Source organism: Gopherus flavomarginatus, chromosome 6 (assembly GCF_025201925.1).
Source record: "Gopherus flavomarginatus isolate rGopFla2 chromosome 6, rGopFla2.mat.asm, whole genome shotgun sequence".
NCBI lineage: Eukaryota > Metazoa > Chordata > Testudines > Testudinidae > Gopherus > Gopherus flavomarginatus.
The window spans coordinates 69,781,265-69,795,917 of NC_066622.1; the positions used below are offsets into that span (position 1 = coordinate 69,781,265).

The 14,653-nt window shown below is 43.6% G+C and overlaps 1 protein-coding gene across 1 annotated transcript; it reads right to left on the bottom strand.

The window, feature by feature from the left end:
- Positions 1 to 1,170: 1,170 nt before the first annotated feature.
- On the bottom strand, positions 1,171 to 14,299 carry LOC127054310 (cytochrome P450 2H2-like). The gene is made up of 10 exons (XM_050960399.1): positions 14,275 to 14,299; positions 12,481 to 12,593; positions 10,961 to 11,123; positions 10,345 to 10,494; positions 7,151 to 7,311; positions 6,137 to 6,313; positions 4,717 to 4,858; positions 3,223 to 3,410; positions 2,390 to 2,531; positions 1,171 to 1,471 (listed from the first exon to the last, which is right to left on the bottom strand). The coding sequence occupies exons 1-10, from the start codon at positions 14,285 to 14,287 to the stop codon at positions 1,290 to 1,292; spliced, it is 1,431 nt and encodes a 476-aa protein (XP_050816356.1). The 5' UTR covers positions 14,288 to 14,299; the 3' UTR covers positions 1,171 to 1,289.
- Between the last annotated feature and the right edge of the window lie 354 nt (positions 14,300 to 14,653).

The window sequence follows — 14,653 nt, forward strand, 5'->3', positions numbered from 1 at the left end:
CAACAATGGTATAATACCATATGTTATAATATGGATATTCTACAAGGCTTGGGTTGCATTCACTTTTTTTCCCTTTTAACTTGCTAATTATATACGAATGCACCCCTCTCCTTCTGAGAACTGGCATACCCCTGGAGAGTAAGAAGACCTCAAGATCTCACCAATAGCAGAAATCAAACAAAGTAGGGGAATGGACAGAATCATAGATTTTAAGGAAAGAAGGATCCATGCCTGACTCCCAACTATTGCTCCCACTATTTGTGGGATTTCATGTCACTAGGGTGAAATGTCACACAAGGAGCTAGACAAACCTGGCAGCTACCAGGACATGGAGGATGACTGATGAGGCATAGCAAAGTGGAGGACTGGTTTTCAAGGAGAGATTTGCTGGAGCAGAGAAGGCTCTTGGTGAATGAAGACAGGGAGAGGGGTCCCTCCAGGTACAGAGACAGCGGAGTACATGACTTGATACTGAGTGATGGAAGGAGAAAAGAAGAGAGAGGAGAAAGAAGCACACAGATTGGGAGCATCTAATGCTGTCTCCTAAGGGTGATGTATATGTGACACCTGTAGGTGTGAAGGTTCCTAGCACAGGGTGTCTGATCAACAGGCTAAAGATAGACAACAGCACAACTTCTCTTGCCCTAGGCACCATCAACCCAGCTCAATCCATGACCTGCAATGTGTCGGATAGCTTCAGTAAATAAGTTAATTAAACAAATTTATAGGAGCATGGAGGTGAGCTGGAGAAATAAGAAGAATCTTTATTAAGTGAAAGTTTAATTCCACTGAGCTAAATTGAAATTACATAAATGAGCAGGGGAGGGAGAACTCTAGTTCAGTCCGATGCCACAGAAACTCCCCACATCAAAGCAGGCTGTCCAATCATAAGCATTACATCACCACAATTTACTCTGATTGGTTGATCAGACCTCAAGAGCGGAAACGGTTACTAGTCCCTTGTAAATAAAGGAGCATTTATGGCTGTCAAAAGTAGTTTCTCTTGTTGTCAACTGCACCACAAATGAACTGAAAACATATTCAACTTATGTCACAAACAGATTCACACCTGAGACAGTCTGAGAACATTGCTGGCTTATTGTACATGCCTATGTTATTTTTTTGGTATTGCACTTAATTTTGTTACATCAGTTACTTAAAAAGCCAGATTATTTAACTTTCTGTTTCGAGACAGTGAGTTCATTTCTGTCACTGTACTAATGAGTCCGGGATCATAGACAATCAAATTCGCTACTGGTGTAGAACACGGAGATGACTTTTCATGGTTTTTATCGAGGCAAAACACAGAGCTGGTATGGTTTTGGTGCATTTATCACTGCACTTGGTAGTGGAGCTATATCAATGTCCTTGGGGTCAATGGGAGATTTCAAGGTAAAATTCTGCAAAATCGTTGTCAGTAGCAAAAATAGCTCCATCCGAGCCAGAGCCTCTCCCACGCAAATCCGTTTCCCTGCAATAAAAAAAGAATATCAAGGAGATGCAGGAGATCTTTCTTTTCAAAATATGTTAAATACTGTTACAATGTAAGTAAACCTCCAGATTAAAATTAGATGCACAGAGTCATTCAGGGTCACCACATGGAGGATAATGGCCATCTCTCAGAGTTCAGGAAGGTATAAAAGCATTTCATAGAATCATAGAACTGGAAGGGACCTTGAGAGGTCATCTAGTCCAGTCCCCTGCATTCAAGGCAGGATTAAGTTTTATATTATTTGGGGGTTTAAGAAGCCACTCACAGATCATATTAAAGGCTGCATTCCATAGAGTAAGTAGCTTTTTAAATACCAATATGTGGAGACGGGTGAGCAGATGTGGGGTTTGATAATAGTTAATGCAGGTCTCAAGCCAGTTAATATGTTTAAGGGAGGAATGATACAGTGGTTCTTGAGTGGAAGGCAGAATGAACAGATAGCGAGACGTAGGCATGCTGAGTAGCAGAATGGAGGAGAACAGCATACAGGGTTTATTAAAAGAGTGTAGGGATCTTCACTGCTTGGAGTAAAGTTGAGAAGCTAAGCAACCCATACTGATCTCTCTCCAGGTGACTATGCAGATGGCTTCTGCCCTGTTGCATGTTACTCCCTTCAATTTTACTTTTGCACGCACATTCAATCACAATTCGTCCACGGTGGGCTGACACAGATAGACAAAGGAAGATGTGAAGTTGCCAGGCAGAGTTGAGAGTAGTGCATGTTCAATTAGTTAAAAAAGAGACTGGAGACCGACAGATGCTTCACTGTTGTGAGAGGCTCTGCTTCAGGGATGGCCCGAAAAGGCTCTGCAAACTACAATTTGAGAACTCTTTGTATACTCAAGATAAAGCTAAGAGAGAAAGGTCTGGGACCTGAAACAAACATGGCTTTTTTACCTGCAGAAAAAGGAATGAAGAAGTCACTCTTCCTAAAGGCACCATTTTCATCCAAGAAATGTCCTGGGTTAAATTGCTCTGGCTTTGGAAATTCTCTGCTGTCATCTAGGACCGATTTCAGAACAGGGAATATAGTGGTGCCCTGATTTAGTAAACACAGATAAAGAACGTTTAAATGGATACTGTTGAAACTGAAAAGTCTCCAGAATTCACTGAGCTGGTTAGTGGGACACATTTTTCTTTCCTTCATTTCCTTGCATCCCCTGGAAATTCATGCCTTCAACCAGATCTAGAAATACTCAGATTCCATGAGAAAAGGTAACCCCACCAAACTGCAGCCCACCTGGAACAACTAGATCCTGGAATTTCATAAGAAAGGCTGCTCCCATTAGATTACGACCCTGGTTTCTACATCAAAGAGGTTTGGAAAAGTCTGGCTAAGATCCAGAAGTGTTAGGTGTTAGTCTTAGATGCTATTTGGAAGCATTTGAGTTTCCCTTGTCTTTATAGTTTAGTCATCACACCAATAGTTTCCTCATAACTAACTAATTAACAGCATGGTTATGCTAAAAATCCCTATACAACTCAAAGTGAAATTCAGTTAGCAACCTAGGATGTGGTCACTGTGGGTTGTGGTGTATATTAACACTTCAGTACATCTAAAGATTGGTGGAGATGGAGCCATCTCAGAAATTGATCTCCCAAAAGAGTTTCCCTCTTTTTGGGAGCCTAATGCACACTTAGAGGCAAACATTTCTATTGTGATTAATTCAAAACTGAAAAAAGGAAGAGGTAGAAGAACTGGATTTTTCAGAGAAACATTGAGAACTAACCTTTGGGATAACATATTGTCTGAAATGAGTGTCTCTGGTCACTGCATGTGGGAGATTCAATGGGACAAGGTTAATGAATCTCTGGATCTCGTGTATCACAGCATCTGTGTAGGGCATCTGGTTTCGGTCTGCCATGCAGGGGCTTCGGCTTCGGCCAATCACACGGTCAATCTCTTCATGAACTTTCTCTGTCATCAAATGAACAAGGTTAACAATAAAGCTAAAGAACAGGATTCCCATAATTTTGCCCCATGCTGTCACATAGTAAGAAATACACACGTCTCAGCAGATGCACGTTGGAAATATAACAAGTTATAACAGGGTTCAGCAACCTCTGGCACGTGACTCGCTTGGCGGGCCATGCCAGTTTGTTTACCTGCCACGTAGGCAGGTTTGGCCTACCGCAGATCCCACTGACCGTGGTTCACTGCTCCAGGCCAATGGGGGCAGCGGGAAGCCATGGCCAGCACATCCCTCAGCCCACGGTGCTTCCCACCACCCTCATTGGCCTGGGACAGCGAATCGCAGCCAGTGGCAGCCGTGATCGGCCAAACCTGCCAATGCGGCAGGTAAACAAACTGGCCCAGCCCGCCAAGGTGCTTACCCTGGCAAGCCGCGTGCCAGAGCTTGCCGACCTCTCAGTTAAAATAATATAACAGTTAGTTTTGGGTTACAGAAACTACTGTACATGGTATCTAGGACAAAATGCCTATAATGTAATTATTAGGGCAGTGATATGGCTCATGCCTGGTTATGTTATAAAAGAGAGCACAATGTGATGTTATCAGCAGAGCATATAACTAACTGCTGTGCAAGAGACTGAGGCCTAAAATTTCCCCCCACCAAAGTCAATCATACCCGTCAGCATGGAGGAAACTGATGAGGTGGAAATTAGCGCTGTATATTAGCTGGGTTTTGATAAATCTCTAGCACTGACAGAGTTTTGATTTAAGCCCTTACTCAATCCTGACACCTACAAGATTATTAAATCCTAAAATGAAATGTCTTTGCTTTTATTTGAGTGGAGGGTGCCCGTCTGAAAGCCCTGGAATCCAAAGATACCTGTTACCCACAGACCAGGCACCATCTGACCAATGGCAGTGTAGGCTTCCCACACACAAACACACACACTTTCTCCTGGCCCAGGAGCCTTAACATGAACCATGAGGTGAGACAGGAATCCAGACACAATGGTCTACTCAGTCTGAAGGCCCCATGCTGAGACCGCCCATAAGGAGGCCAAGTAATGGCAGTTGTGATGGTCCTTTTTGAATGCAGACATCTGTCTACACAAACTGAACTAAAACATCCATCCTCAAACACCTCTCACATATATCAGCCTGCACACAGTGGTGACACAGCTCACTTCCAGCCCAAGCCAGATTTGATCTGATGACTTAAGGGACAGGGGTCTGTATCCATTAGAGATCCCTTGAGCCATGTAATCCCCTCAGCTTCCCAAGACTTAAAATTGTGTGTGTGTCTGTATGGTACCTTCTATATCTGGGTATTTCAGAAGAATCAGGAGTCCATGTCTCAGGGTGGTGCTGGTTGTCCCCGTTCCAGCAAGGAATAAGTCTACTGTGCTTCTCACCAAGTTTTCAGTGTTAAATTCCGACTGGTCATTCTTTTGCTCCTGTAGAGAGACTTCTTACAGTTGTTTGATCATTGACTGTAAGAGTGTGGGATTGATTCATACAGGCCCAAACCCTCTCATATTCTACCTGCTCTGTGACCCACTAAACATCTTTATAAAAATCCTTACAAAAAATGGGCCACAGCCCTGGAGATTGCAGTAGCACTGCAGAGTACTTTAGGCTATTCCTGTGGAAACCTGTGGTCTTTTGTAAAGAGGAGAACTGGAGCATTACAGTAACCAAGTTAGTTTTCATCTGTATTTCTAACTGTTAACATTGAACTTGTTGTTGTTGATTCCTTTGATTTCCTATTTTGTTTGTCTGGGCAGCACTAATTGCCTTGATAACCCTGAATTAGAAACGAAACCAAATGTTTCTAACCAATTTTTAATCTTGGAGCCAGATGGATTGAGTCTGATGCTCCAACGGAAGCGAAAATCCACTGAAAACACAAATGCCTGGCTACCTCTTGAACAAGGAGTGCAGTGACAGAACACGTAATAGGCTGCCGTTGCAAAATATTACATGAGATTAGCAGGAGGGATTTCCAAAAAAGCAGGTAGTAGGTTAAGTCTGAAGGTGTGGGCATAGGCAGCCATTTGAAACTGCTTTCTCCTGCTAATTCCACAGATGCTAACACAGAGCAGTAAAAGTGCCTCTCTCCACTCACTTAATAAAAACTCTTTCAATGACTAAATTACAAACAGAGAAAAATCTACCTGTTTCCATGTGCTTTTGAGACCTAGTTTGGGTGCTCCGTCCTTTTAAAACGTCTACACTGCAATAAAAAATCCACGGCTGGCCTGGATCAACTGACTTGGGCTCATGAGAATCAGGTTGAGGGGCTATAATATTGCAATGTAGACAAATGGGCTCAGGCTGGAGCCCAGGCTCTGAAGCCCAGAAAGAGGGAAGAGGCCCAGAACCTGAGCTGCAGCCCAAGCACCAATATTTACACTGCAATTTTATAACCCTGCGGACTGAGCCCTTCAAGCCCAAGTCAGCTGACTCGGGCCAGCCGTGGCTGTGCTGTGGGTCTTTCATTGCAGTGTGCACATACCCTTAGAGACAAAACCTGTTTGTCTTACTCATTGGTGTAGTCCCACTGGCATCACTGGCACTATTCACACAAATGAGGTGAGCAGGGCATGGCTTTAGAATGTAAGTTCCAGGGGCAGAGACCAGATCCGCCTTTGGGTCTTGTACAGAGTGATAAATACCCATGATAGGTATAACTCACTCCACAGCAAAGGGCAAAGGCTGCTGCCCTCACTTACCTGTTCCATTTTGATGAGGAAAGCATCGATGAAGTCTCGAGGGCAGCTAAGATCCAGAGACTCTTTGTGCATCTTCACTCTCTCCAGAACAAAGATTCTAAACTCCTCTGAATTTTTAAGTAACTCCTGGTGAGGCCCAGGTATATAATCCATGAGAGTTGGGAAAAAATTGTACAGCTAGAATGATAGAAGGAAAAGTACATCTTGGTTTACCTCGACACAACAAATCATCAGTTGACTCAATTGGCCCAATTGACTCAGTTATAGCAGCACAATACAATATTTCTGTGGCACGTTCCTGTGCAAATGGATTCTAAAGAACTTCCCCAGCTTCACTAACTCATTCTACTCAATACACACCTATTCCTCACATAAACTGCAGTGACACTCAGTTCTATTCGCTACAATAATCTCCATTATTTCCAACATAAAACCATCCCCAATATTCATATGCTGTTCTTGAAAATCACACTCAAGTTCCCAAACCTAACTCGGAATACAGATTTTCGTAGGCAGTAATAAAACATTATAGACTATACAAGTAAAAGATATCTTAGTCTTCCTCCAGTTGGAGTGAAGGGGCCAAATTCTCTGCTGCTGTAACTCCATTGATTTCCACTGAGTTTGACTGTTGTGCATTTGGTGAGGTTTTCAGCAATGGGATATGTGAGTGGCTGTGTACCAGGAATGAAAAAGAGTTTGCTTTGCAGGTGAAGAATGCGACCATATTCAGGTATATCATTGTGAATATACTGTGAACCGAGTCAGCTGCAACAGTTTGGATGCTAATGTTTTAATTCTGAGCAAATGAAGTGTTTTGTGTGCCTATTTAAATTATCCTCAGAAACAAGCTTGAGGCTGGAATTGGTAACAGCTGCAGCCTAATGAGGAGAATAGGAACATTATGAGAATCTGAAATAACAATTGTTAAAGGATAATGAACGATAAAAGAAAGAAATCTCTGTCCTTTCCTACTTTATAAAGGAGAAGAGTGGGAAAACCCACTGAACACACCTGTGCCAGGAGAGAGCGAAGGAGTTCATTGTTTTCCTCTGTGAGATGAATTAATGTCAGAAACTTCTGATCTTCATAGTCAAACCGGTCCCCAAAGACAATGGAACAGATGACGTTGGAGACAGCATGGGTGAGAGGGAGGGTGGGGTCAAAGGGTCGCTCTGCAATAGAACCAAACCAGTGTCCAGTTTTTAATTCAGTATTTTCACCTACAGCATCACATCCATTGATGTTACTGGGATGTTCTGGATGTCCTGGCCCCAGACCAAGAGGGCAGTCCCTAATATTCACTGGGGAGGGTAAGTTATGGTCTCACAGTTCCAGAGTAAACTGGGTTTAGATTCCTTTCAGTCCCTCTCAAGAGTCCCCCTCAGATGACAGACCTGAGTTTCTGCCTCTCTCTGAATGGGAGAATCCTCTAAGTCCAACCACCCTTAGATTGGCTAGCTGGGCAGCAGACTCACTACATCCCAACGATGGTAGCATGACAGGTTGCTCTGTGCTGGACACCCGTGAGCCCTTTCCCTCCAGGGACTGTGACCAGCAGGGGATCAAAGTGACTCAAAAACAATTTCTCCAAAACTAAGTGTTATTTATCCTCCCAAAGGTATGCAGCACACAGAGCAAAAACTAGAAACAATAAAGGCTTCTACACACATTCCTTTTACCTAAACAATCTTTCCTTGCAAGCTTTGATAAGTTCCATTCAGCCCAGTTACCTTCAACTCACTCAACCCCCTTCCTGCTTGGTGAAAATCCATAAGGTTTTAGTTTCCCTGTTGGATGCTAGTTTCTGTCTAGGAAGAGAATACTTTCCAAATAGCTGAAGCTACGCTGGGGGTGTTCTCAAATTAACAGCTTCTCCATTATTACCCTTGGTATTCTCTCTGACCGTACTTATCCTTGCCATTATTTCACTTCCTCTTAGTGTCCCCCTTTCATCCTCCTTTTATGTAATTCAGTACAGCCAGGCAGGATAATATCACACAGCTAAACTGAGGTGCACATGAAAAATAACACCGATATTTCCCTCATTCTCCACATAGGGCTTCCCCAATGCTATTTCTGTAAATTTATATTAAATAATTATCCCCATTTTGCTAGGAATCAGTTTTCACACTGTCTCCTTTGCGGCTGTCTGCCAGACACACTCTGGTCTGAATAGGGATCATCGGTCCCTCTAGGTGTCCCTCTCTGAGTGACACCTGCCTGTCTGCCATGGGCTCCTTACACAGGCCTGACAGACAGTATTCCTTTCAAAAGAGGATCTTGCATTCAGAGGATTCTACCTTAGCCATTGCTTGTAGCATCATCACAAACTCCTACAATGCAGCGGGACGTATACAATATTCAAAGCAATTGTCTACAAGACTTCACCCCTCTGACTTGAGACCACATTGCACAGGGAGAACATCCAGAAGCGGCATTTTCTCCATGCAGTGTGTTCTCACTTCATGTCCCTCACCAGGGAAGAAAGTAACTTAAAGGACTTACCGTACGGCGGACCCTGAGCTGTGGGGGCGGGACCAGAAGAGACATGGCCTCAACAGGAAGAGGCAGGCCTTTAAATACTTGGGCCCTTTAAATCAAGATTTAAGTGGCCTAGGACTCCAGCTGCAGTAGCAGTGGCTGGGAGCCTCACGCCCATTAAATCACCACCAGAGCTACCAGCTGCAGAGGTGGCTGGAAGCCCCGGGGCTCAGAGGCAATTTAAAGGGCCAGGGGCTCCGGCTGCTGCTACCACAGTGGCTTACTTTCACCTCTGTCCCTCACCCACGCAGATTCCTTTTGAGTCATTATCTACAGGAGCAGCTGCCCTTGGCTCAGGATACACAAGTGGCAACAGCAGTAAAGCGGCTCTCTCTTATGTCTGTATCACGAGTGGGGAAGGTTCTCCATGCATTCTTCTCTCACACACACAATTCACGCAGATGGAGAGTCAACTTCATTTTAGCCCTTAATGTTGCACTGTATATTGCAAGAAGCGGGATGGTCTTGTGGTTAAGGCAGTGGCCCGGTATCTCAGGAAACCTGGAGACAATTCCCAGCTGTGCCACAAACTTCCAGGTGTGACTTCGAGCAAATCACTCAATCTCTCTCTGTCTCAGTTCCATATCTCTAAAAGAGAGAAAATAATTCTTCCTTTCTCCACTTTTTCTTCTTCATGTGTATTTAGTATGTATGTTGCTTGAGGCAGGGACTGTCTCCAACTGTCTGTTAACACAACCTCCTGGCAAAGGAGCCCCAGTCTTGCCTGGGTCCTCTAGAAACTAATAGAACATAAATAAATAATAAAATAAATAAATAATATTCATCACTTAGAAAGCACTGCAAATGTACACAGTGATATATTTGGGAGGCCATCCTCATACAGTGTAGGTGCCAGACTTGTATCAAACATCTAGCAGAGAAGAAAATCAGAATAAGGACGCTGTAGGCCTGGTGTCTTATTAGCCCAACACACTGAAGATAAACGAATCCACTCTAATATGGTTCACTGTGTTAGCTTCTGCCTACTCTGGACAAACATTTTCCATTTGCCCATTGGCCACAGATCAGAGGGTAGAAAACATGGGAAATAACAGCCAGGAAAGGTCATCTCAGGAACTTTTCTCACATATTTTTCCTTTACATTAACACAGACTGTTATACATGCAGGTAATGGCTTGAGCAGGGGTGGCCAACCTGTGGCTCCGGAGCCACATGCAGCTCTTCAGAAATTAATATGTGGCTTCTTGCATAGGCGCTGGCTCCAGGGCTGGAGCTACAGGCGCCAACTTTCCAATATGCCAGGGGGTGCTCACTGCTCAAACCCCTGCTCTGCCCCCACACCACACCTTCCCCCCAAGGCCCCTGCCCCTTCCCCCAAGCCTGCCATGCCCTTGTTCTTCCCCCTCCCCAACAGAGCCTCCTGAGCATGCAAAACATCTGATTGCAGGAGGCGCTGATTGGCTGGGCTGCTGGCAGGTGCAAGGCGCTGGGGGGTTGGAGCTGATGGGAGGCTGCTGATGTACTACTATGGCTCTTTGGCAATGTACATTGGTAAATTCTGGTTCCTTCTCTGGTTCCTTCTCAGGTTGGCCACCCCTGGGCTTGAATTATAAGGTGTTTGAACCAAAGTAATATCACAAAATAAAGGGAGACAAGAGTCTTTAGCTGACTCAGTTTCCAAATTACATGCAGCAATTCCCCACTGTGTGTGTTTCTGAGCCTTTCCACCAGAAAACGGGCTTCCTCTTGGATCCGTTCCTCAACACTTTTCTTGCCAGTCCCAAAGTTTCTCAAGTTGGTGAGGGCAAATCGGCGAAGCTGTTTCCACCGCTCCCCATTGCTGAATACAATGCCTGGAAAAGGGAGGACAGGAATGAAGGGTGGGGGCAGACTAAATCTGCTAAATTTCTAACCTAAGGAAATATTGGTCATTGAAAGTTTCAACGTGAACACAAACATTATTGTATGTGTGTTCTACTGGAGACACTACATTACTGATATGTGTATGTAACTCAAAATCCCACAAATTAATCTCATTCCTGTTAATAGCAATTATGAACAAGAAAAATAATTTCATTGGAGGCCATGCCCAAAGGCTGTATTTTGTTCTCCAACACAGTGTAAACTGTCACAGTAATTAGAGCAAAGTACATATACTGGTACCATGTAAAAATAAGAAATACACTGGGACATAAATCGGTGGGTAAAGTTAGTATCCTCCAAAGAACAGAGCTAAGTGAAACACGAGCTGTCTTCTCAGTCATGTTCTCCACATACAGAGAACATCAGCGCTACATGCCGAAGTTGTTAGAAATGTACCTGTTCCTTTGGCAAGCTTGTCAGCCAGTGCCAGTTTTCCTCTTCCACTGAACTCGTCCCCTTGATCAATCAGAGCTTCCTTCACAGCCTCCTGTCCATACAGCACCACAACTCGCAGTGAGCCCAGGTATATTGTGAAAATCGGGCCATACTTCACACTGAGCTGTAAAAGATTAACACAAAGGACCCATACATTTTTACTAAATCCACTTAAGAATAAGAATGAGTATGGATCTAATTACAAACTGATGAGAGAACTCTCCTGCCAGTAAGGATTACACCCAAAAAGGAATATAGGCATCTAAATGCAAAATGTAGATCCTGAAAACTCCCAGCTAACCCTCTAGGCACCTTAACTCCCTCAGTGTCTAAGTTTCCACCCCTGAATTCCCTGAGGCACTTATAACATCTGTTGCTGGGCATGCACATGGCTACCTCAGTCCTTAGGGCCAGTGCCTAACACATGCCCGAACCCTGGCTGGATCCTCAAATTCAGTGTTCCCTCCCTAGCTCATCTGGTCTGAAATCACACCTAATAGATTAGACCCCATACACCAGGTGCCAGAAGAGGAGAAGGAGGAGGTCCCTCCCCAACCCCCCCGCATCACTGTTAGTTTAGTGGGAATGGTAGTCACCTGGGATGTTGGAGAGCCGGGTTTAATTCCCCCCCATACCTGATGTGAAGAAGGGATCTGAAACCAGGTCTCCCTTCTCTCTGGAGTGTGCTCAGGCCTAAACCACCACACTATGGGTCATTCTGGAAAAGGACTTCCCTGTTGAAGCCATTCCATTGCGTATCAATAAGTGAATTGTAATTGGAAAAGGAACATGGGTCTCCCACATCCTGGGCGAGCAGCCTAGGCCTAACCACTAGGATACAGAGTCAGTCTCACTGGAGCAGCTGCCAAGGAAAGGTAAGTCCACCAGAACACTGGGCCTGAGTCCTCCCATCAGGCAATTTCACCCCTGGGTGTGTGTGGGGAGGAGTGCCCTTCTTCTATCACTGTCCTTTCTGGATCTCCACCTGGGAGGATATGTCAACTTTACAGAGTAGAGCAACAACCTAAGCCTTACCCTTGTCCTGTGAAGAAGGCAAGTATCATTAGATTAATTTTACAAGTGGGAAATACACAAAGAACTTCAATCGTTTCCCCAGGCACATACATGGCATCAGTTGCAGACCTGGGACCAGAACCCAAGGCTGCTGTCTGCCATTTCCCTGCTCAACCCACCAGCCACACTCCTCACTGCAGGATAACCTGTACAGGCTGCAGCACAACTGAGAGGCCGTATTCTGGTTTATCTGTGAATAAGACACATTATCATAAAAATAACATATTGCCAGAAACAGGTTGTATCTAGCATTCAAGACTATATATTTCTGGGGAAAAAATATTCAGCCTTAAACATGAGGAGTTGAGCCACTGCGCAAACCCCAGAAATTTCAGAGTTCTCTTTCCCCAGGCTCTGCTTAATGTCCAACTGAGCCGAAGCCCTGCATAAGGAGAAATCCTGCTTACCTCCTGTATAGATTGGCGCAAGTTCCTTTTATTCAGCTGTAGCGTGTTCCCTATGATGGGAAAAGCAACAGGGCCAGGAGGCAGCTTTCCACTTCCAGACATCTTTCTCCATGCTGAAAGGAAAAGAAGGCAAGAGACATAAATCACCAAGAAAACAGTTGTTGCTCCCAGAGGTTCCATTGCAAAATAATTCTGGGTTCTAACAGGGGGTTACTTTGTCTTTCAGAACCCACCTTTTATATATTGTGTGGTGCAAAAGTAAAATGGCAAGTGAAAGCAATTAGCCAATTGCAGCTCTCAGTTCTTCTGGGTCAACAAGATTATCTAGGACTAACAAAGGTTACTGAATATTAACTAACTAGGAATGAACTCCTTCGAACCTTTATTTGCCTCTTGTGTACTCAGTGATAGAGCACAAAAATTAATCAGCACATGAAGGCTCTCCAAACTGCCTGAGTCAGGTGCTAAGTGTGCCTGCAACTGGCAGAGGAAAGGGCAGAAGGGTCCTCACCAGGGCATCACCAGGGTCTTTTTCTGGGGGGAGTGCCAGGAGCAGCCCCACAGAACCCCTTGTAGGGGCATCTAAAAATTGCTTCTGAGAGTCAGACATCTGTGGCAGAGACCATCTACCAAAAAAAGTTATCTAGGGCCTCTTTACTGATTTCTTCTTCAGTTAAATATAGTTTAGATAAAACTGTAGAAATTGTTCATTAATATCTGACTGTGTTGAATATAAATTGTTGCTACTATCGTGAACAGCAGCAATCTTATTTCTGAAAGCCTTTTGCTTAAGTCTGTATGCCAACAGCTTGCCAGCCCTCTTGACAAATTCCCAGTAGTTTTGCTTCAAAGAGAATAAAGCAAAACTCAGCCTTTTGGCACAGAAGTTTGCTGATTTCATAGCTTAGATTGATGGGGGTTCTGAGTTTCTCTGGGGAAGGTGTAGAAACATAGTCTACATCCAAGGACTTAGTTTTCTTCACAAGGCTATCAAGTCTATATTCTCTCCATTTCTTTTTAAATGTGGCGTAATAGATGAGGCAGCCTCTGATGAAAGCTTTAAAGGTTTCCCAAAGTGCAGCAGCTGATGATGGTATTTGTTTTTAGAAAAAGGTCTAACTCCTGCTTGATAGAGTTAACAAAAGTTGTATCAAACAGCAGAGAGGTATTTTAACTCCACGTTTTAGTTGTGGATACATCTCCTGGGGGCCTAAAAGACATACGTTTAGGAGCATGGTCAGATACAATAGTATCAATGTCACAATTAGTAACTGAATCGATCAAGTCTTGTGACACAAAGAAATAGTCCAATCCTGAGTATTTTAAATGAGCCGCAGGGGAAAAAAAAATACTATAGCCTCTTGCCATAGGATTACCCACTCTCCACATATCTTGTGAAGCTAAATCAACCATGCATGCATGAAGTACCTAACGAGTATTCCTTTTTACCACTGAATGCATTTTTTTTCTTTTAACAGGTTATGAAAACCTTTTATATTCTAGGAGACTTATTTAATTATCACAGCCAATGTTGTTAAAATATACCAGAGAAAATATAAAGCCATCTTGTGAAAAAATAAAAAATTGCAAGTTTTCTAGGGCAGCAGACAGTTCTTATGTATCTGAACAGAAAAGTTAAATTATCCAGGGACAGGGTGTCACTTCCTAGTACATATTCTAAAAGGGTGAGAAGGAAATTCCAAGCAATCACAGCGTACTGGGAGCGGGGCAAAAAAAGGAATTAAATAAATTGGAAAACAAAACAGAAAAGAAAGAGAATGGAGAGAGACCTACACATTAGTACCATGCAATCAAAAAGAAGAATCTATTTAGACAGGCTAAAAACACACACTTCACACCCAGAGGAGGCACAACCAGATCAGGCAAAACTTGGAGATCCTCACAGCCAAATGTTACAACTACAGCATAGTAATCACCTACGATGAATAGAACCTTGATACATTACTCCATATGGAAGCACCATCTAAGAAAAAATTATATATGTATAATCACTAATCAAATGACGGATTTTACATCGATGCTCCTTTCCCATGAATTAAGGCAATAGGAAATAAATTGATAATAGCCCTTTAAGTCTTCAACCCCAATGAGAGAAAGAAAAAAAGAAAAGGAACTATCATATCAACTAGCACCCGTCAACATCTTTAGAGCA

Coding starts and splice junctions, on each gene's coding strand:
- LOC127054310 (XM_050960399.1), bottom strand. Junction 4,859..6,136: donor TCCTCATCAAAATGGAACAG/GTAAGTGAGGGC, acceptor GTCTCTCTACAG/GAGCAAAAGAATGACCAGTC. Junction 3,411..4,716: donor GAAATACCCAGATATAGAAG/GTACCATACAGA, acceptor ATTTGATGACAG/AGAAAGTTCATGAAGAGATT.